The sequence below is a fragment of the Xiphophorus hellerii genome, chromosome 3 (assembly GCF_003331165.1).
Source record: "Xiphophorus hellerii strain 12219 chromosome 3, Xiphophorus_hellerii-4.1, whole genome shotgun sequence".
Lineage (NCBI taxonomy): Eukaryota > Metazoa > Chordata > Actinopteri > Cyprinodontiformes > Poeciliidae > Xiphophorus > Xiphophorus hellerii.
In genome coordinates this window covers 1,251,455-1,272,409 of record NC_045674.1, presented here as the reverse complement: position 1 = coordinate 1,272,409, position 20,955 = coordinate 1,251,455, and the positions used below count along the sequence as shown (strand labels likewise).

Here is a 20,955-nt window from a genome sequence, read left to right as displayed (position 1 = left end):
TGGACGTTGATCTCAGTTTTAGTTCCATCCTTGACTAATTTTAAATAAAATCCTCCAAACTCGAGGGAGAACCGACGTTTTTGGTGCATAACAGATTCAGTGATGAATCTGCAACACGCAGCGGCTGCAAGACACCACCGAAAAACTTCGCATTTGGTAAAAAACAGGACAGCAGGAGACCCAGACCCAAATGTTAAAACTCACAGCTGCTTCATAAAAACCATCTAAACTCATAAAGTTTAGCTTCATTTTACCTTCATTTATCATCAAAACCAGAAATTTATGCTGCATAAACACACGGTAATGTCTCGCCGTCTGACATTAAATCAGGTTATCCTGATTCAGTCTGGATTACAAAATGATTTTTGTTTGTGTCCAAAACCAAGACTTTTACAGAATATCATAGCTTTCTTCATCTTTTCCCCTAATATCTGATAGAATCACCTTTAAACCGGAGCTTTAGTGATCAGTTATTTCCTAACATTTTAAATCAAAATCTGCCTGTTTACAGCCACTGTTGGTTCATTTTCCTCTTGTTTGCACGCAGAGGCATGCGTCAGGTCACGCCACGTGTGTGTGAGCGCATGCAAGCGGGGTCAGGGGTCAGGGCCGGGGGTCGGGGCCGGGGGTGTTTGGCAGCGTCAGGCAGCCATGAACCGCCGCAGAGTCTCAGGGTGACTAATCTGCTGCTTCGTTTCCAGGAAAGCAGGAAGTTTCCGAGCTCTGAGTTTCTGCAGAATTTAAACAGCAGAAGAAAAAAACACATTAAATGTTTTGAGGCCAAAACTGAGAAAAGAGATTCGGCTCAACTGTAAAAAACTAACAGCAGCAATTTGGTTTATTTAAGAAAATATTGTCATGTTCATTTTTCAAAGTCATAGTTATAATTGTCTACATTTTGAAGAAAATATTTAATTCACAAACTAAACATTTTGTTTGAAACTAAATATGTATTTTTCAAACTAAACATTGAGGTCTGAGTTACATTTCGCATTGGATCTCAGTATTTAGTTACAAGGTAAATATATAGCTAACAATCTAAATATTTATTTTGCAGACTAAATATTTAGCTTTTAAAGTAAATATTTAGTTAAATAGCTAAATATTAAGGTCTGAGCTAAATATTTAGTGTAGAAATTAAATGTTACATTTGGAAAATAAATATTTGGTTTGGGACTAAACATTTAGTTGAAAACTAAATATGTAGCTTTCTAACTAAATATTTAATTTGAAACCTGTTAAGTAAATATGTATTTTTCAACGCTGATATTTATAAATGTATTAATAAAATGATGAAAATATGGCTTTGAAAAATGAACACCTAGGCCTGTCGCGATTACCAATAAATCAATTAATCGGATTATAAATGAACATTATTGACCTCGTTTTATCGTTTCTTTCTGCCTTTTTCTCTTTCTGTTGATGAAAAACGGCTCAAATCCACTGAGCCTCCATTCCTCATGTCTTAGTGAAAGGACGGAGTGAACTATTGCCCATCTTTTCTATCTAAATCTAATTGATTGATTGATTATTGAAGGGCAATACAGACTTCATAATCTGTACTCTTTTTTTAAATGTATTTTTATTTCTTTTTATTCAAGTGCTTTTATTTTGTTAACAGACTGAGAGTCCATTTTATTTTTGCTTGTGGTTGTTATGTGTATTTCTCCCACATTTTTTTCTTTATAACATAAACCAAAAATATTGCAGTTAATATTTTACAGTGTAACTTTACAAACATTTTTCCACACACTTTGGCCAAAGTTTTGAAATCAGGCAACATTTCTAGATCCTTCAATCAAACAGGAAGTTTTATTTAATAAATAAAACGGGCATCTCTTAACCAATAATACAACAATGTAAAGAATAAGTCAGTAAGTTGTAAGGTCCCAACAAAACTTAGACCAAACCTACGCCATTGTTGCACTGTCACAAGTACAAGCAACGAGATGTAGTTTGCATCTATCCAGAAGTGCTCTACCAGATATAAATATTTATTTACAGATGTACAAGACTATGTATGTATGGACTATAAGGGGTTATAGCAAAGAGATATACTGTAGATATTGTGTATAAACAGTTTATTTGTTTTTTATAACCTTCTCAGTGACATCAGACCCTTCAGCTAACAGCTGAGCAGCTTTCTCCATGTTTTCCTCTGGTATTTTACTTTGGTCAATACGTCTCAGGTAAAATTGGACTAAATGTCCAGAGAGAAAACACTGGACCAACAGAAAACCTTCTGGAGAGTTCAAAGGTCAGACGAGGCAGAAATGGAGCTGTTTCACCACAATAACAGGAAAAATTAATGAAAGAATGAAACTGGTTATTGGAGGTGGCAGTATCATGCTGTGGGGCTGGAAAACAAGCAGACATCCATGACACCCGGACTGAAGGTCCAGTAGCTAAAACTTTGACTATGCAGAACATTTTTTTAAAAATCACAAAGAGATTCAACAAACAAAAATAACAAATACACAAAAATTAAAAATATAAAAATGTTTTTTGCTTAAAACAAAAAATTCATTCAATAAAAAATGAACATAATAACCATAAAACCAACCAGAATGTTTGAAATGAAGAGAGAAAAGTTTTATTTCTTAAAGTTTTTAATGACAACTTTAACTTAACAGTTTCACAGAAACTAAACGTGAGTTCAGAGGAAGAGGAACCGAGACGAGCGGGCTGGGATTCACATCAAACCGGTTCTGATCCTCCGGTCCAGACTCAGAAACCTCCCACATGTCCTGCTGGTTGTCATGGAAACGAGGGGATGTGAATCCCACCTGAAGAGCTGCGTGCGGGTCCAGTAGATCCGGGAGACCTGGAGGACCGGAGAGCTCATCTGCACATCAACATGGCCGCCGCCATGGCCAGCAGGACCAGGGCCGGCACCAGCAGGAGGCCCGCGTAGAGGAGCCACGGCTCCGGGTACCAGCGCCGCTCATCTGCTCACAGAAACACACAGCTGAAACTACGGCATCCTGGGAATTTAACTACGGCTCACAGAAACACACAGCTGAAACTACGGCATCCTGGGAATTTAACTACGGCTCACAGAAACACACAGCTGAAACTACGGCATCCTGGGAATTTAACTACGGCTCACAGAAACACACAGCTGGAACTACGGCATCCTGGGAATTTAACTACGGCTCCCAGAAAATGACCATTTCAGCAGGAGGAAAAGTGAAAGTTGCTAAGAATTACATGTTGATGTTGCATCTTTTCCAGCTTCTCCAGCTGCTGAAATGAAAAATAATAATGATCCCATTTACTGTCGCGAGATTGTTTTAATTTTAAACCGTTTTTGCATTAGACAGAAAAACATCTTATAATCTGCATGTAGCTTTAATATTCTGATGGAACTGGTGAATTTACTCTTCCTGTTTTGCTGAAGGATTCAGCTTGAAGCTGATATCTACCCGCCTGCTGGCTGTGGAAGTTGCTGCTGGTTATCAGGACGTCGTGCAGCTTCAGTTGACAGCCGTATTGCCCGTTGCCGGTCAGCGGGACGGTTGCAGCCAGAGTGACGGTGCCGTTGGCGGCGCGGCGCTCTGAGGGGGCGGAGCTCTGCACGACGCAGTCGTTTCTGCTCAGTGTCAGAGTCAAACCCGGATCGTGCGACACGGTGACCTCACAGCGCAGCAGGGAGTCATGGTGGCTGCAGAGGTCAAAGGTCATGGCATCTGAAATGACACACTGTTGCTTCTAAGATGAACTTTAGTTGATTCCCTCTGTTTTCTCTGTGATTTAAGTAAAAAGGTTTTTTTAAATGTGTTTTAGGTTTTAATTCAGGGTGTACAAACTTCAAATACATTTTTTGTAGAAAAGTAATTTTATCCATTCTAGATTCAAAGGGTAGAAAGAATTTCTTCACGTTTGATGTATTTACGGAAAAATTTCTAGTCGTCAAATTCGTTTTGGTTCAACTTCACAAATTTATTCTGTGTTATTAAAACAGAATTTTTGTCATTTTCTTTCAAAACGTTTGCTATATTCAGCCGAGTTTAATAAATTAAACAAGTCAGTAAAAGTGTCTGGATAAATATAATTCTAGTTATTATAAATAACATGATACCAACAGTCATTATTTTCTGCAATAACTCTTTGAAGAATCTGAATTAATTTGAGTTACAACATTTAATTTCCCTCTGAGATCAACACATTATTTTCAAATAAAATATTGAATTTAATTTGAAAAGCTTTGTGTCGTACTTAATGTTTTCCATTGCAAGAAAATCATGTTTGTATTAATTTTACCCTGATTATAAATAAAAGGTTTAATGTCAGTCTTGAGCTGCAGATTGAGGCCCTAAAAAATAAGTCCAAGGACCACGTATGGCCCCCGTGCCGCACTTTGTACACCCCTGCTTTAATTCATCAGCAGATGATTGAATCTTAAATTCAGGACACCAGGAATCTGTTTTCTTCATTCTCATATTTCTGTCTGTAATTCGCCCGGCTGCTCGGTCAGCCTCGTTAAAACTCATCATTTCTATAAAATTCTTGCCGAAAACAAACTTCCTTCTCTTAGGCAGCAGAGAGGTTGGGACTCTACCGTGGACGATCAGCGTGGTTTTGTTTCCCTTCAGCCTGAAGCTTCCTCTCTTGTCGGTCCTGATGGACAGTTTGCACTCGTACGTCCCGCCGTCGGACCACCGCACCTCCGACAGCTCAATAGATTTGTTGGGACTGGCGGAGGTTTTGTTCTCGTTAAACGGGAGCTGTTTCCCATCGACCTCCCAGTACAGGACGGGCCGGTTGAGGAGCTTCTCACGCTGGGAGTCCTGCAGCTGGCAGGGCAGCAGGACGCTGCGGCCCAGCGGGCCGGAGACCACCGCAGGCTGCCGCAGGGAGAACTCGGCCACGGCAGCAGGAAAACCACCACAGCAAGCTGAGAAACAAGGACGGAAACAGAGCAGCGGTGGTTGTGAACCTTTAAAAAGCTTAAAAAGCAGCTTCTTTACTCAACTGAAGGTTAACAAAACAAGTATGTTAGAGCTTTGGAAATGGTCTGGAAAAGTTAATTTAGGGAAACTTTAAATTAACTTTAAAGTTAATTTAAAGTTAGCTAAAATGGAAAGCTAAATGTAAGCTCTGCCATTAGCGGTGACCACAACTGAAGCTGAAGAGCTCTACTGAGAAACAAGGACGTAAACGTGAGAAATAAACCCGCAGTGGAAATGAACACCTATTTCTGGGTCGGTTTGGTTCAAACCAGCGGTGCCGAACTCATTTTCATTTTGGGCCACATCAAAAATCTGAATGTTGTTAAAGGGCCAGTTCTGCCAGAATGCATTAATAAAACCCACTAAACTGCTAAAATATTGATGAATAGCATTTGATTCAGTATTCAGTTTCTTAAAATTAATCCTGGTTAGTCCTTACAGGATTTTTTAAAAATGTTTTTGTGTGTTTTTTTCCAATCAAAATCTCAGATTTTGTGGTGCTAATTTAGGAATATTTGATGCTAAATGTGACTTTTTATTCACTCACCATGTTGCTCACAGACTACAGCTTGACATCAAGTAAGGCTGAGACAGCAATCACTTAAACCCAATGTTTTTGGCCAATTTTAAGAAAACTTTGCAGTAAAAATCAGAACAAAATGTGGGGATCTGCTGACTGTGTGGATTTTGTATAAATTTTTCAGATTTGTGAAAACCCCAAGGGACTAATTCATGTAATGTGGAGTTTAAAGAGCCACATAAGCAGCTATGCCGGGACAAATTTGGCCCCTGGGCCTTGAGTTTGACACGTGGTGTAAGCTGACATGGAACAAGCATCCTGTGGTGAGCAACACTCATCCTGGGAGCCAGTTTCTAACGGTCAGAGTTTAGCAGAATCTGACTTTCCCCCCCAGTCTGGAGAAAACAGAGCAGAAAAGCTGCATCTGAGGGAAAACCAAGAAATGGAATAAATCCCTAAATTCAGCCGGTTAAACGTGAACTTTAATGCAGATTTTACATATTTAGTTTTGAAATGTTTGGAAATAAAACCTGATTGAAGAAAATCAGGAATGAAGAAGTCTCGAGATTAAATCTTCAGCACGATTTCTGATATTTATGCAGATTACAGTGAATAATACAAAAGTCCTGAAAGGTAAGAGAAACAAAACATTTCTGACTTATTATTTATAAGTAATAAGCAAGCACACTTTTGGGGTACGCTACACATCTGAATCCTATCTTTCATCCTCCAGGACCTGCATTAATGAAATGATTTCTGATCCATCAGATCTGCCTCATGGTGTCCCTCAGGGATCTGTTCTTGGCCCAATTCTTTTCCTACTGTATGTTACTCCTTTAAAATGTCAAGATTAAGATTATGGTTAATTTTAAGATGTTTACAGTTGAATCACTGATGAAAATATTCCTGAAATCAGAAGGATTTCAGGAATATAGTGTTAGTTAAATTCTAATCTCAGAAAGTTTTTTACTTCTAATTTCAGCTGTTGCACCTTAATTGTGATGTTCTCTCCCATTATTTTTTACGTTGTTTTGATTCCACTGATTATTTTAAAACACGTAACGTATCTGTAGACTAAAACAAGCCCGAAGACCAAAGAAATTCATTCAGAAAGTCTGGACAAGTGATGAGAATGGCTTTAACGTGGAAATGTTGACCTCTTGGAGGGAAGATATGAACAAACGAGGTCTCCATCAGATTATTATAAAGTCAAAATGAATCCAGGAACAAAAACTGTTTGACAAACAGGAAAAGAGACTTTCGCTCTGAAAAGAAACATGAAGTGGGACAGAGATTTTTTCTGTGGAAATTTTAAATGAATCACGGCTGCATTGTTCAGCACATGTTTTTGTTTCATCTTCTCTCTTCATGACCGCCCGCCTCACCTGAGGACCGAATGAAACTGAATATATCTGTAGGATTAAAAGATTTAAAAAGCAGCAATAATATGCTTTATCTGCTGTATTTCTGGTGTAGTTAGGTGAAAAATCTACAGAGAGGCATTTTTTATTATTTTTTTTTAATAGTTTTTGAAATTCAAACTGTTATAGGTACAATGTAAATAGGTTATTTATGACTGTTATATCTTCCCATAGAAAATAACATGAACAGACAATCCCACTGCATCATCATTCATATATTATCACTTTAATAAGTTTGCTGGTGTTGGAGTGGAACTGCGGTTCAGAGCAGGAGCAGACTGATCATCGGGGCCACCAGGGACTTTCCCGGCCGGCTGGTGCGTTTGGGCCCCGGTGGGTAACGAGCTTTCGGGTTCGCCTCTGCTTCACACAGCACCTTCTTCGTTTTGTGGTGCCACTAAAGCCTCAAACTATTCAAAATGTCTTCTCTCCCATAAAAACTTTAAACGCATAAACAAGCGCTACAGCGTCAGCAGCCAGAGCAGAAATCAGAAAAACCCGGCCCATGAAGCTCAGGCTGCTAAATCAAACTGCATCTGTGATCAATTATTGCTGTTTTGAGACCATTTTCAATAATATGGTATTCTCAAAGATCTATAACCTTTAAAATTTGATGAACATTTTAGACTGGAGCTGGAAGACATTTTAAATGTTCAAAATAAATAAACAAAACAACAGAAACTACGAATAAAATGAATTATGAAGTCTGAAAGAGACTCCTGCTGTGATTTTCTTTCTGAAACTTTACTTACAGTTAGAAAAGAAACTTCCTATTTTTTGGTTGAAAAAATATTTTAAGTTGTGAAAACTTGAAACAATTTTAATGAATCCAGAAAACCGAGGTAGTTTTTTTACATTATTTATTGAGTTCTCAGTACTTTAATGTCTAAAGCTTTTTTCTTTCTTTTGTTGTGAAAACCAGGAAAACCCATTTTTGGAGTTGGTTTCTGATTTTGTTAGGAATGTTTTGCATTTATTTAATTTGATTAAAATGATTTTGGAATCTCTTGTTAGCATTAACTGTTGGATAAATGAAATGAAAACTAAACACTAGAATAATTTCAGGAATTTTGCCCCAAATGGGTTTTTACATAATTAGCATCTTCTCCAAAGATGAAATTGTTGAGTTAAAGTCCAAAACTTGAACATTTCCTTTAGTTTTCTGTTATTTTCTCTTTTTACAGTGCATCAGCCAAACATGACCCAAATGACATTATTCTGTTATGGCTGACAAATAAGGATGCTTCTATATTTAAATCTATTGGAGATGTTGAAGAGCGGAACATATTGTCTGATTTCCTTTAATTAACGCTGAGCTGAGGTTTGTTTTTACCTGAGACCATGAAGCAGACATGCAGCAACATCTTCCCACGGCGGCTGAAACCCTGCATGTTTCCTGCTGCTGCAGAGAGGCGAAGAGAAAGAGGACGCTCCATCTTCCTGACAGGACCGCTCACTCAGCCGGGTTTTACTTCCAAACCTAAGCAGAGACACGGAGGATTTCAGACAGAGTTCATCACGCAGATGAAACTGAAAATGCCAGAAAAAGACCCAAACAGGATGTGGTGAACTTTGCATTCAGCAAACCCCCATTCCTCTGTCCTAATGAAGCATTTGTTGGCTTACGGTGGGCTTCTTCTCTCTGATTTGCACCAAAAGTCTTTTGAAGAAAAAAAAAACAGATGGGAAGAAAAATAAAAACTTTCTGCTCCCTTTTTTTTTTAATGAAATCTGAACTTTAAAACATGAGGCTGGTGATTATTCACCTGCTGAGCTCTGATCAGGTGTTCTTCTCTGTAGTGATTTCAGCGACGGTCTCCTGAAGTTAGTTCTGCTGAAACCCGTCTCTCACACATTTACTCTGCCTCTGGACGCCTTTTTCCGTCGCTCCGCCTCAAGGTGACAGGTTTCCAAGACAACTGACTTATTGCTGATAATCCGGAGTAACGGTAGCGACCACAGCAAGCTGCTGAGCGCTGCAGAGGTGCAGCCCACCGCTCGCTCTTCAACAGGATGTTGTTTAACACGTTACGCCTACCCTTAAAAAATAATACTAAAAACTGGAGAAATCCATCAGTCTCTCACATTACTTAACAAGTTTAGTCATCAAGAGCAACTGTTGTGTTGTGCTGCATGTTTTATACAGCAGTATGTTTTATGTGTTTACATGTAGCTACATGTGCTGCAGCCCACATCATAATACAACCTCCATCATGCTTTACTGAAGTTGTAAATGTAGTTTGAACTTCTTTTACTTCCAAGAAACAGAAACTCTCTATTATACCACAAATAGTTTCAGTCTTTTAGGGATTTTTTTGTCCCTTTATTTCTCCAAGTACTTTTTTTTGTCAGTGTCGTTATTTATTAACCAAAGATGAGCCTAAAATGGATTCAATAGTTTGTAAATGCCTCAAGCAGAATTTCAACCAACTTTAGTTGTATGACAGATGGATATTTACTCCAAAAAATTTTATGTTACAAATCCTTAATATTTAGGGCGCCGACTTAGCTCGTTTTGCCTTGGAGCTGCTCTTCTTCTGGACATATATTTTTATGTGAAAATAATAATAACAGAAGACAAGTGAATCATAAAAAGTCCTGTAAAACAAAATAATGTAAGTTAATCATAATTAATGTTTTATTTTTATTTTATTGATATTTAATAAATTCAGTCTAGTTTTACATGCTCCTCAAACGTTCATGTGCTTTTCCACCAGGACTTTCCACCAGTTAGTGACGTTAGTTGCCTGGAAACACTCCGAGCGGAGGGAAAGAACTCCATTACCCATAAACCCTGATGCTGACGCATTACGTCAACGCGTCAAACTAGAGAATTTTAACATGGAGGACTGCGTTGTTGTAGAAAAGAGCCCGGTAAGATCAGTTTTTAGCCTTTGTTATACTGTCTACTTTTAATAACATACTTTAGTGAAGTAATGTGTTCTGGAGTATATTCTTCAGACTTAGTTTAAGGTCGATTTTATTTGTTTTTTTAGCTCTTTAAAGCAGCTTACTCGGAAAACCTGCCAATTCATTCTCCGCTCGGTGCGGCTGCTGTTAGCGTTAGCATCCCGTCTAGAGAGAAATAAAAGTAATTTATTTTACGGTTGTGACGAACTTATATCTAAAACCGGATTACGTATTTGTGTTAATATTTTACGGATGTTCGTTGTTGCATTTCTGCTCGACGGCCCTGCTGTTTGGTGCTGTGGTTCATCATGTTGAGCTGCTAACGTTAGCTGACTGCTAACCACCTAAATATGTGTCTCTGTGAAATCATCATGAAAATCTGTCTGAAAATTATATGTAAGCTGTAAAAATGATCCTGTTTATGTATAAACAATGAAATAATTGTGCAATCTTTTTAATTGACTACCAGCAGCATCATAAATAAATTCTAAAAATAAGAAAAACAAAAATGAAACAGCATTTTTGATAATCACCACATTAAGTTAATCATAAAATGTTCTATTTCTGTCATTGCATCATTTAATAGTTTTACCAAAGGATGGCTCCTGCAGTCTCCTCTGTACATAAATTAGATCCTTTTTTTATGAACCGTTTTATGATGACTGTTGACCTGTCTTTAGACTAAACTGAATATTAAAAACGTTTCGCTACGTTTTCCACCGTTTGTTGTGACTCTTTAACAAACAAATACTTACATAAAATGCTTACAGGGATCAGCTTTTCATTTTTTCACTCTGTATTTCCTGATACTTCTGGATTATTTTCTTATTAAACTACTAAATGTTTTTAGATCAATTCTGTACCCGTTTGTAGAACATGTTCATATTTAAAATACTATAGAAAACGTTTCAAGTTAATTATAGATAAACAAAAACTTTAGTCTGACTCATTGTTTTGAGTTTCTTCTATACTTGCATTAAGCTGAAGGAACATCGAGGAGCCAGTTTAAGTTTCCTAATGATGAGATGATAAATTTGCAGATTAGATGACAGTGAGATTCTGACTCTACAAATATATAAAACCCAAAGAAGATTTAGTTGTTTTTAATAAATTATACTTTAATCAATTCCTTACTGTTTAACAAAATGGCAGCAATAAAACTAAAAGAATATTTCACATAACGTCAAATTAGACAAATATACATTACCTTGAATTATTTAAAGTGAGCTTTTCCTTATTGGTGTGTGTGTGTTGTGACTCTGTGTGTGTTGTTGTGTCTCTGTGTGTGTGTGTGTTGTTGTGTCTCTGTGTGTGTGTTGTTGTGACTCTGTCTCTCTGTGTGTGTTGTTGTGACTCTGTGTGTGTTGGTGTGTCTCTGTGTGTGTGTGTGTTGTGACTCTGTGTGTGTTGTTGTGACTCTGTGTGTGTTGTTGTGACTCTGTGTGTGTTGTTGTGTCTCTGTGTGTGTTGTTGTGTCTCTGTGTGTGTTGTTGTGTCTCTGTGTGTGTTGTTGTGTCTCTGTGTGTGTTGTTGTGACTCTGTGTGTGTTGTTGTGTCTCTGTGTGTGTGTGTGTGTTGTTGTGACTCTGTGTGTGTTGTGACTCTGTCTCTCTGTGTGTGTTGTTGTGACTCTGTGTGTGTGTTGTTGTGACTCTGTGTGTGTTGTGACTCTGTCTCTCTGTGTGTGTTGTTGTGACTCTGTGTGTGTTGTTGTGACTCTGTGTGTGTTGTGACTCTGTCTCTCTGTGTGTGTTGTTGTGACTCTGTGTGTGTGTTTGGACCCCTGACAGGAGGAGCTTCCCTCCATCCTGAGCTCCAGGCCCCAGACCGGCCTGTCCTTCCTGGCTCCAGAACCAGAGGACCTGGAGGATCTCTACACCAGATATAAGGTCTCCTGCTTCTCTGTCTGTCCGGGAGAGACGATGAATAAATCATCTCTGAGACAAATATTAGTTATAAAAAGATGTTTACATTAAAGCTTAAAATTAGTCCCTTAAATCAGTACCACGTCTGTCTTGTGCCACAGTGTTGTTCATTGCTGCTATTAGTCCAACATGGGGCAGCTCATCTTGGACCGAATTGTTCCAAATATACAAATATTTCCAGTTTGTTCAAAGCATTAGAGTGGTAAAACATTTCCCTTTAGGCTTTTTTTTTTTTTTTACATCATCAACTTTTATTTAGCCAAACTTTTAATACAAGTCACTTTTTAAAACATGAAACAGAAACGCTGGACAAAAAACTTCCTATTTTTAGAGAAATTAAAACAAATGCCAAAGCTTTAAAAAGAGCTCTTAATTATTTTATTATACAAAGTGTTATGATTGTACATTTATGAATCAATATGCTATGTTACTAATGTTAAGTGTGTGCGACTGTTTTTGTAATAAATGTTTTTTAGTGGTGCCCTGATCTTATCAGTGCCAATTTCCTTTGTTTTGAGAGGTCAGTGATCGGTGGTGAAGCTGATCTGATCTTCCTCAGTAAAGGTTTAAAACTCAGCCACTGCAGGGAGAGGTTTGCCTGACAGTTAACAATAGTCACCCCACTGTTGCCAACTCAGCAACTTTCTTGCTTTATTTGGCGACTTTCCAGGCAAAACATTGGATCTTCAAAACTAGAATCAGAAGGTCAGGCTTTCTGAAGATCAATGATTAGTGATCGTTCAGAAAACTGCAATTGGTGCGCCGCTCTTTGACCTGGACCCCAGGAAGAATAGCCAAATAAACAAATGGTGTGTGTGTGTGTGTGTGTGTGTGTATGCAGAAGCTGCAGCAGGAGCTGGAGTTCCTGGAGGTGCAGGAGGAGTACATTAAGGATGAGCAGAAGAACCTGAAGAAGGAGTTCCTGCACGCCCAGGAGGAGGTGAAGAGGATCCAGAGCATCCCTCTGGTCATCGGCCAGTTCCTGGAGGCCGTGGACCAGAACACGGCCATCGTTGGCTCCACCACAGGTATCCGGGTCCGGACCGCATCGCTGTGATGTTCCTCCAGCTCAGCATGAGATCAGTCGGCTGCATACGGAAGGGTGACATGAGACGCATTGATTCAGTGAAGCGTTTGTCAGGGTGTTTAGTGTTTGGCTCCACATCGCTGTTCAACAGTAACTTTTCTAACTTTTCTGCTTTTCAGTACCGTATTTTCCGCACTATAAGGCGCATAGAATAGACGCTACAGCAGAGGCTGGGTTACGTTATGCATCCATTAGATGGAGCTGCGCTAAAGGGAATGTCAACAAAATAGTCAGATAGGTCAGTCAAACTTTATTAATAGATTACAAACCAGCGTTCTGAAAACTCTGTTCATTCCCAAAATGAATAAACAGCTGTTTTATTATTTTCCCCGAGGTAAAGTCAGTGACGTGGTATTTTGGTGACACAGTTTATCTTTTAACAACAGCAAGGTATAACATGTAGTGGAGGGGAACTTTTCCTCGATTCAATAAACACGTAAAAAATAGTCTGATACTGTTACGGTAAATCAAATCACAATATATATCCACTTCCGCTATAACCATTGATTGGTTCATGTTAAATTCTCTGGCTGCTGCTCTATTCCCGTGTTTTACTGCATGACTGATCGCCTTGAGCTTAAACTCTGCGTCGTAAGCGTGTCTCTTAATAGGAGCCATTTTGGGGTCTTTACACAAAGCCCAGCGTGCACCGCGCGCTTCTTCTTCTACGGGGGAAAATGAAGTCGGCGGCTGCTTACCGTAGTTGCGAGACCAGTTGTGGCTCAATATTGGTCCATATATAAGTTGCACCGGATTATAAGGCGCACTGCCGGCTTTTGAGAAAATTGAAGGTTTTTAGGTGCACCTTATAGTGCGGAAAATACGGTAATTTATTGCTAAATACAGCAGTTGTTTTCATAGACTCAAATCCTGAGAAAAAACAAAATCTATTAATTTTTTTCAATCAAACCCAAAAGAATCTGGCTGTGGAAATTGTCCAAAACCCTTAAACATTTTCGCTCTATTATGACATACACTTCACTGTTTCTGCAAGAAATCTATCTTATTAGCTTAACTAAAATATACATTTTTAGTTTTGATTTTAAAATATATGTACTGCAAACTTTCAGGATTTTTAGCAAAGAAAAAAAAAGCTGTTTTCTATGGGCCAATGATTTTGAGAGAGTTTGGTAAATCCTGTTTCAAAGTAAACACATTTTTCATTCATTTTTACTTACTAATTTATTTTTTTTACTTTTCTGTTTATATTTTTAATTTTTCTGGGAAAATCCAGATTTAAATGAAACATGTTTTTATTACCTTATTTTTATTATTTATCTAAATTACTTTTAGTATTGTATTAGTTTATTTAAATAGTTTCTCTTATTTATTCATCCATTTAAAAAGTCACTTTTTTCATTAAATTTTTTTTTTAAAACAGGAATATGTTTTTTTAAATCAAGCTCCTGTGCAGTTGCGTTCTGGCCTGTGGGGGGCGCTAAAGTCGTGTTGTTTACATAACTGTATTTACAAAGAGCCTGAAACCATCAGAGAATCAGAACATTGTTAGTATTCAGTTCCTGTTTTTCCTCTTCAAGCTCAAATATTCTTCAGTTTGTGTTTCTAGAAATGTTGAATCTGCTGAAGGAGAAACTTTAAACTCTTAAAATGACTCAAGATCAAAAACATTTTAGTTTTCCTGAAATAAAACTGAGTTGCTGAATATTTAGTGTCAACTGTGGGTGGTTTATATGTATTGAATTTGTGTTTTAAAGGTTTTATGTAAGAGTTTATGTTTTAATTATTAAGCGTTCGGCTCTGTGCTGCATTCAGGGTCCAACTATTATGTCCGCATCCTGAGCACCATCGACCGAGAGCTGCTGAAGCCCAACGCCTCGGTGGCTCTGCACAAGCACAGCAACGCGCTGGTGGACGTTCTTCCTCCGGAGGCCGACAGCAGCATCATGATGCTGACGTCAGGTACGCTGCGGACCGGACCGGGCCGAGCCGGACCGGACCGGACCTTAGACTCGGTGTGCTTTGCGCCCACAGACCAGAAGCCGGACGTGATGTACGCAGACATCGGGGGCATGGACATCCAGAAGCAGGAGGTCCGGGAGGCCGTGGAGCTGCCACTGACTCACTTTGAGCTCTACAAGCAGGTCAGGATCCGGGTTCTCACTAAACGATGCTTTAAAATGACATTTAAGCCTCTTATAAACTTTACAAAGGTTTGCTGCTGTTTATTCCTACTGTTTGGTCGTGAATCTGTTGTTTTTGTCAGTTTCAGTGTCTTTATTATTTATTTCCCTCTGTCTGAACAGATTGAAGATGTTTTTCCATGTTTGACCAGCTTGTGAAGCTGCTGCTGTTTTTAATTGAGCTGAACTGCTGCTGCACACTTAAATACATTTATGTCTGTGTTTAAGAAAAGGAATGTTTTAAATCAGTTCAGCTGTTTTTCTGTGTCAGATCGGTCCATTTTAAAGCAGTACAGAAAGTGAAAACGGTGGATCGGTGCATTCACAGGGCCATGTTTGTTCTTCATCTTCTGACTGATAATCTGTGGAGTGGAAATGCTTCAGATTGTGCGACTGATTCGATGTTCCTGCTGCTGGTCGGCACGACTCTGCGGCACATTTTGCAACGCACTGAAGTTTATCAGATCTTAGATACGCGAACCACTTCCACACACCAAATTAATCTTTCCTCTCATCGGCGTTTGCTTTCTCTTCGCTTGTGGAAGTTTGTTCAGTAACATTTGTGTTACGGTCATCATGAGCGCTTAATTTGTAGTTAAAACTGACGGTTTTGGCATAAAATGACCTCTAAGATCAATAAACTTTTACTTTCCAGTAAAATTTGTCACAATAGTCCATTTTACTGGGCCATAAATTGTCCCAGTTAATGCGATGAACAATAATGTTGTTGTTCTGAGAACATTTTCAACCAATGGCAGAATAATAATAATAATGATGCAAGAACACAGTTTTATACTGAAATAAACTGGCCTTATACTATAGCAATGATGTTGTTCATATTAATTATCTTCATTTTGGTCTTTAAAATACCAACATTTCAACTTAACTTTATATTTTTTTCTGTCTGATGATGTAATTTTTAATTATTAAATAATTGATCATTTGATTAGTTACTCAGTACTTGAGTCGACTTTTTACCAAATACATTTTTTACTTTTACTTGAATAAAAATATGTTGAAGTACTTAGAATTCTTACTTAGGTAAAAATTTTGGGTACTCTGCCCACGACCCCCCCCCTCAGCTCCTTCTGACTAGCCAGCAGGATTAGCAAACACCTACTGAGCTCATTATACGAGCTGCTGCTCAAAGCAGCGCTGGTGAAAACATTAAAGGGTTAATAGAGGAGCCATGTTGGATGACTTCCTGGAGGCGGAGCTTCAGAAAGAGGAGGAGCTTCTTAAAGAGGCAGAGGCCCAATTTCAAGGCATTAAATCAGGAAGTCAAATTTACTTTTAGTCATATTTTTATACCAAATGAAGGTAACATAGTTAAGTTTGCTATAAAATGACACTATGTGTCTGGAAAATAAAGTACTGGCCCTTTAAATTCTCATCAACACAGAAAGCAGCAGTTTGGATTTTTACTTTATGAGGAAAGAAACGGCGACGATTCAAGCAGGAAATGTTGAACTAGAGATCAAAGTTTGTGCGTCCGGCTCTTTATCTGCTCAGATCGGCATCGACCCCCCCAGAGGCGTCCTGATGTACGGCCCCCCCGGCTGCGGGAAGACCATGCTGGCCAAGGCCGTGGCCCACCACACCACAGGTCAGGCCGCCACCGCCGCGCTTCCACCGGAGGCCAGCTGGCTGCGTGTCTGACGTCACTTCCTGTTCTCCTGCAGCGGCGTTCATCCGCGTGGTGGGGTCGGAGTTCGTCCAGAAGTACCTGGGCGAGGGGCCGCGGATGGTGCGGGACGTCTTCCGGCTGGCCAAGGAGAACGCTCCGGCCATCATCTTCATCGACGAGATCGACGCCATCGCCACGAAGCGCTTCGACGCTCAGACCGGCGGTGAGGCTGCGTTTCGTCCGGGTTAGTCTGACAGCGGCCGGCCGCGGCTGACTCTCTGTTTCCCTGCAGCTGACAGGGAGGTGCAGCGGATCCTGCTGGAGCTGCTCAATCAGATGGACGGCTTCGACCAGAACGTCAACGTCAAGGTGAGTCCGGCTGCGGCTCACCTGCAGCTGCGCCGTCAGCTGCAGGTGAGGCATCGTCCGGTCGGTCCACAGACTCTAAATTAGGACCTAAATCTCAAAATTATGACCTAGAAATTCAAAATTAGGATTTAAAACTCAAAACTGTAACATTTATATGTGAACTTCAAAAGGCAAAATAATGATCAAAAACTTTAGAACTTGAAATGGTAATGTAAGATTTTAACTTTAAAATGTGAAATTGTGACTAAAAGTTATAATTGTCTTTAAAACGTGTAATTATGACTTTCTGTTGGACCTTTTGGGCTTCCATAGAAACCAGAGAACCTGGTGGATCTGGTGAAGCAGCGGTTCAGGTCCAGCCGATGCAAAGCGCCAGATCCAGCTGTTAATTTTATGAAGAAAGAAACAGAGAGAGAATGAAAAGTTTTAACATTTTATTCTTATTTTTGTTGTTTTCTGGTGGATTAAAAGCTTCTAAGAATCTGCAAACTCACTGCGTTAGAGCTGGAATCAGAAGATCAGAATCAGCCACTAAACGTCCGTCTTCTCATTTAGTTATGAAACATTAAATACATCAACAGAAGGTCTTTTAGAGGAGTGAAAAGCTTCATGTTTTACGGCACATTTATCTCTTTGGGCGCTTGTGTTGCTGCTCCGCCTCAAACTGAACCTTTCATCTTAATGAATGAACGCTGACGTCATCGCAGCTTATCTCGCCTGAAAAGACCTGCAGCGTCTAGCAGCAGGACGACGACGGATTCTCTCCCAGTCGGAGTGAAAAGATCAGGAAATGATCATCATTAAGCTGCAGAAACGCCTGAATTCAAAAACAAGACGCTGCTGGTTGAGTTCAGGCTGTTTCTTTAAAGGTGAGGCATTTAAAAGCCAGCTGCCCGCCTCTGTTTCTTAAAAGGTCACTAAATGCTCAGAGAAACAGCGAGCTGGGTTCTGATCAACAGGAGAAGAAGAAAATCCGGCGTTGTTAAAGGGGCGGTATCATGTAAAATCAACGTTTCTGAGATCCATCAGTTCTTAAAGAGACAGAGGCCCAATTTCAAGGTGTTAAATTTTACTTCCTAATTTAAGTCACATTTGACCTCTGAAGGTAACACAGTTACTTTATTGTGCTATAAAATCCCCTTTAGAGAGCAACTCACTTCACATTTTTCCATTTTTTAAAATAGAAAATTAGTTCTCTTCTTAAAGTCTGTGAACCTGGAAGCCTTTTCACCGTCGCTGTGTCCGTCCCTCCCTCAGGTCATCATGGCCACCAACAGAGCCGACACCCTGGACCCGGCGCTGCTCCGACCGGGTCGTCTGGACCGGAAGATCGAGTTCCCGCTGCCTGACCGCCGGCAGAAACGCCTCATCTTCTCCACCATCACCAGCAAGATGAACCTCTCAGAGGAGGTCGACCTGGAGGACTGTATCCTTCTGAATCACCTCGGCTGACATTTGTCAGTCATTTATCGTCTTTCTGAGACGCTCGTCTCATTTCCTGTCAGGAAGAAACTTCTTGATGAAAGAAGTAACGGTTTATAGAAACGTTTGGGTCACATTTTAAAGGAACCTCATCATGCTTTTAATTCTTCCTTTTCTAAATCATCCAGTGGAAACTGGAACTAATCCACAGGCTCCTCCCTGACTCCTGGTCAGAGGTGCGTTAGAGAGCAACTCGTTTTGGTTCCGTCTCTTTAAATGCAGCTGAAGCACCTCCAGGTCGCACAGCATCCAGCTCCGCCCCCTTTGGCCATTTTTGTAGTTTGATAGCAGATCATGTAGCAGCACAGAAACCTTTTTTATTCCCAAATGGATAAAGATGTAAACACTGATAGACTTGGTCATCCAGCCTTAGCGTTAGCCGTTCTTGACCCTTTTTAGCACTTAGGCAGGAAAAACTGTGACGTAATAGATCAAAAATCTTAATGTGGAAAAGAGAAAACTGAACAGATTGAAACTGAAGACCCAAACAGAATATTAAGACATATATACTGCAGCAGGAGAGACTAGATTCACCTTTGCTTCTCTCCAAGACTCAAATGATAAAATGTTCTTAAGGGCTAAAAAAGTGGATTTTGCATCATGTGTTTCTTTTAATGCAGATTTACTGAATAAATCGATTATCACAGAACCTCGTTTTAAAAATCAGACCTGTAAGAGTTCAAGACTCTTAACAACCTGAAAGGTTTATCTCTGGCAACAGATGTTTTAAGCAGAAAACAGAGCTGGGGAAGCTCTGGTTTCCAGCTACGGAGGGTCAGTGAACGCAGCATGATGTGAAGGTAAAGCAGGTTCAGATTAGAAAGGAAACGTCAAACTTCTGATGAACGGCTGTGAATGTTTAAAGGTTTTACTGTCATAATTAAATGAAACGCTCCACGGTTCATTCTGCTTCTGGTTTGGAAAGTCACACCTGACGACCGGAGTCTTCCTCAGGTGTGTGGAGGTCAGGTGGTTTGTTTACGTCCTGCAGACGCTCGCATCACTTCCTGCTGCCGGCAGGCTGCGCCGCGTCTCCTCCGTCCGTTTCATCTTTAACTGCTGCTCAGATGTGGCTCGACCCGACAAGATCTCTGGAGCGGACATCAACTCCATCTGCCAAGAGGTGAGCTGACCCTTCACCTCTACATTCCCAGGTCAAAGGTCGGCTTGTGGCTCATTCTCCTCCTCTTCCTCAGGCCGGCATGCTGGCCGTGCGGGAGAACAGGTACATCGTCCTCGCCAAAGACTTCGAAAAAGCTTACAAGACGGTGATCAAGAAGGACGAGCAGGAGCACGAGTTCTACAAGTAGAGAGGCGGCGGTTCCAGATATCGATTTCTGTCTGTGTGGATTCATCACTATTCTGTCTTTCTGGACTAAATTTAGTCGTTGTGGCGCCGGGCCTGACCTCGGATCAGTCTGAGCCCTGAGGCGCCCCCAACCGTCAGGGAGAGGCGCTCCTGAGCCTCTGCTGCTTCCTATAAATAGGATGTTCTCCCTCAACAAAGTGTTACTATAAAGAAATACAATAAACACGTTTTCCACAACAGGAGAGGATCTGTGTTTTATTTAGAAAATAAAGCTGAGATTAATGAAGTGGGTTCAGTCAGAGCAGGCGATTAACGTCTGAGTTTCACTGGTTATTTAATCCCAGGATTCACAAACACAAACCTGCATCATCAAATCACTGAGATTAACGGTCGTTAAAGTGGAAGCGACCCTGTGAAAGAGCAGCTAGGCCTCAAACAGGACGACAAATAACAGCAAAGTGGGCGGAGCCAGGAGAAATCAGGATGAACCGGAGGCCAACTCTGATTTCAATTCAGTTTTTACCAACTTTTTACAATCTCTTGCAAATTTTTTTTTTTTTTCAAAAGGACGACTTGCGACAAATTCGGTGACTTCAAAATCAGTAGATCTTGTCACATGTTGCAACTTTAAAAAAAAAAAAAAACGCCTTAGAGACAAATGTGGAAATTAACAATAAATCTATTTAAAAATCATGCAAATCTATGAGTGTTTTTTCAGTAAAGCAACCAGCGACAAATCTAGTGACTTAAAAAAGCGGCTCGTCTGGAGTTCCACCTCCGGACTCGCCACCAGGGGGCGTGTCTGAGTGAAATGGTTTTATATTGAGCCTGAATGACGCAACCAAGCGGGAACCAATAGGACATTTCAGCTGCAGTACCACCGGTCAACCCAAAGAGGGCAGCACCGAGACGGTTTTAAATCTAAAATGCTGCAGATTTTCACACAAACATGCAGGTAGAATCCAATATAAGCTGTTTGTCCAGTTTATCTGAAAATAAAAGTTAATTTTGGTGTTAGTTAGTGTCTTAGTGCATCATTCAGAAGTCTTGTCCTTCATTCAGATGCAGCTTCGTTAGCCTAAACCCTGCAGCCATCTTGTTTTGAGAAACAAACTGTCTGCTTCAGCAAGCCAAACTTGTTTACTCCTTTTCAAATCCTCCTCCTATGACCTTTGACCCTGTAAAACCCAGTGTTGCAATATTACAACTTCA

The 20,955-nt window shown here is 40.0% G+C and overlaps 2 protein-coding genes and 1 long non-coding RNA gene across 6 annotated transcripts; 1 reads left to right on the top strand and 2 right to left on the bottom strand.

The window, feature by feature from the left end:
• Positions 1-2,066: 2,066 nt before the first annotated feature.
• On the bottom strand, positions 2,067-8,884 carry LOC116717921 (uncharacterized). Of its 4 annotated transcripts, XM_032559600.1 has the most exons (6): positions 8,660-8,884; positions 8,520-8,553; positions 8,227-8,373; positions 4,562-4,897; positions 3,426-3,689; positions 2,067-2,948 (listed from the first exon to the last, which is right to left on the bottom strand). In XM_032559600.1, the coding sequence occupies exons 3-6, from the start codon at positions 8,327-8,329 to the stop codon at positions 2,842-2,844; spliced, it is 810 nt and encodes a 269-aa protein (XP_032415491.1). In that variant the 5' UTR covers positions 8,330-8,373; positions 8,520-8,553; positions 8,660-8,884; the 3' UTR covers positions 2,067-2,841. The 4 variants fall into 4 exon arrangements, with proteins under 4 accessions (XP_032415491.1, XP_032415490.1, XP_032415489.1 ...); XM_032559599.1 differs by having other exon boundaries at positions 8,520-8,884; XM_032559598.1 differs by having other exon boundaries at positions 8,227-8,553.
• Positions 8,885-9,665: 781 nt separating this feature from the next.
• On the top strand, positions 9,666-19,982 carry psmc4 (proteasome 26S subunit, ATPase 4). The gene is made up of 11 exons (XM_032559074.1): positions 9,666-9,767; positions 11,594-11,692; positions 12,570-12,756; positions 14,589-14,735; positions 14,808-14,917; positions 16,469-16,562; positions 16,639-16,806; positions 16,876-16,952; positions 18,210-18,378; positions 19,502-19,557; positions 19,631-19,982. The coding sequence occupies exons 1-11, from the start codon at positions 9,735-9,737 to the stop codon at positions 19,742-19,744; spliced, it is 1,254 nt and encodes a 417-aa protein (XP_032414965.1). The 5' UTR covers positions 9,666-9,734; the 3' UTR covers positions 19,745-19,982.
• Positions 12,707-17,601, bottom strand: LOC116717586 (uncharacterized). Its single transcript, XR_004338765.1, has 3 exons — positions 17,447-17,601; positions 17,248-17,334; positions 12,707-12,816 (listed from the first exon to the last, which is right to left on the bottom strand). It is a non-coding gene; the product is annotated as an uncharacterized LOC116717586 (long non-coding RNA).
• Positions 19,983-20,955: the final 973 nt, after the last annotated feature.

Excerpts from the sequence above, each read along its gene's own strand:
- LOC116717921 (XM_032559599.1), bottom strand. The coding sequence starts at position 8,329 with ATGGAGCGTCCTCTTTCTCTTCGCCTCTCTGCAGCAGCAGGAAACATG. Across the intron at positions 4,898-8,226 it reads TGTCTGCTTCATGGTCTCAG|CTTGCTGTGGTGGTTTTCCT; the intron begins GTAAAAACAAAC and ends CTTGTTTCTCAG. Across the intron at positions 3,690-4,561 it reads AACCACGCTGATCGTCCACG|ATGCCATGACCTTTGACCTC; the intron begins GTAGAGTCCCAA and ends GTGTCATTTCAG.
- psmc4 (XM_032559074.1), top strand. The coding sequence starts at position 9,735 with ATGGAGGACTGCGTTGTTGTAGAAAAGAGCCCG. Across the intron at positions 12,757-14,588 it reads CATCGTTGGCTCCACCACAG|GGTCCAACTATTATGTCCGC; the intron begins GTATCCGGGTCC and ends TGCTGCATTCAG. Across the intron at positions 16,807-16,875 it reads CTTCGACGCTCAGACCGGCG|CTGACAGGGAGGTGCAGCGG; the intron begins GTGAGGCTGCGT and ends GTTTCCCTGCAG.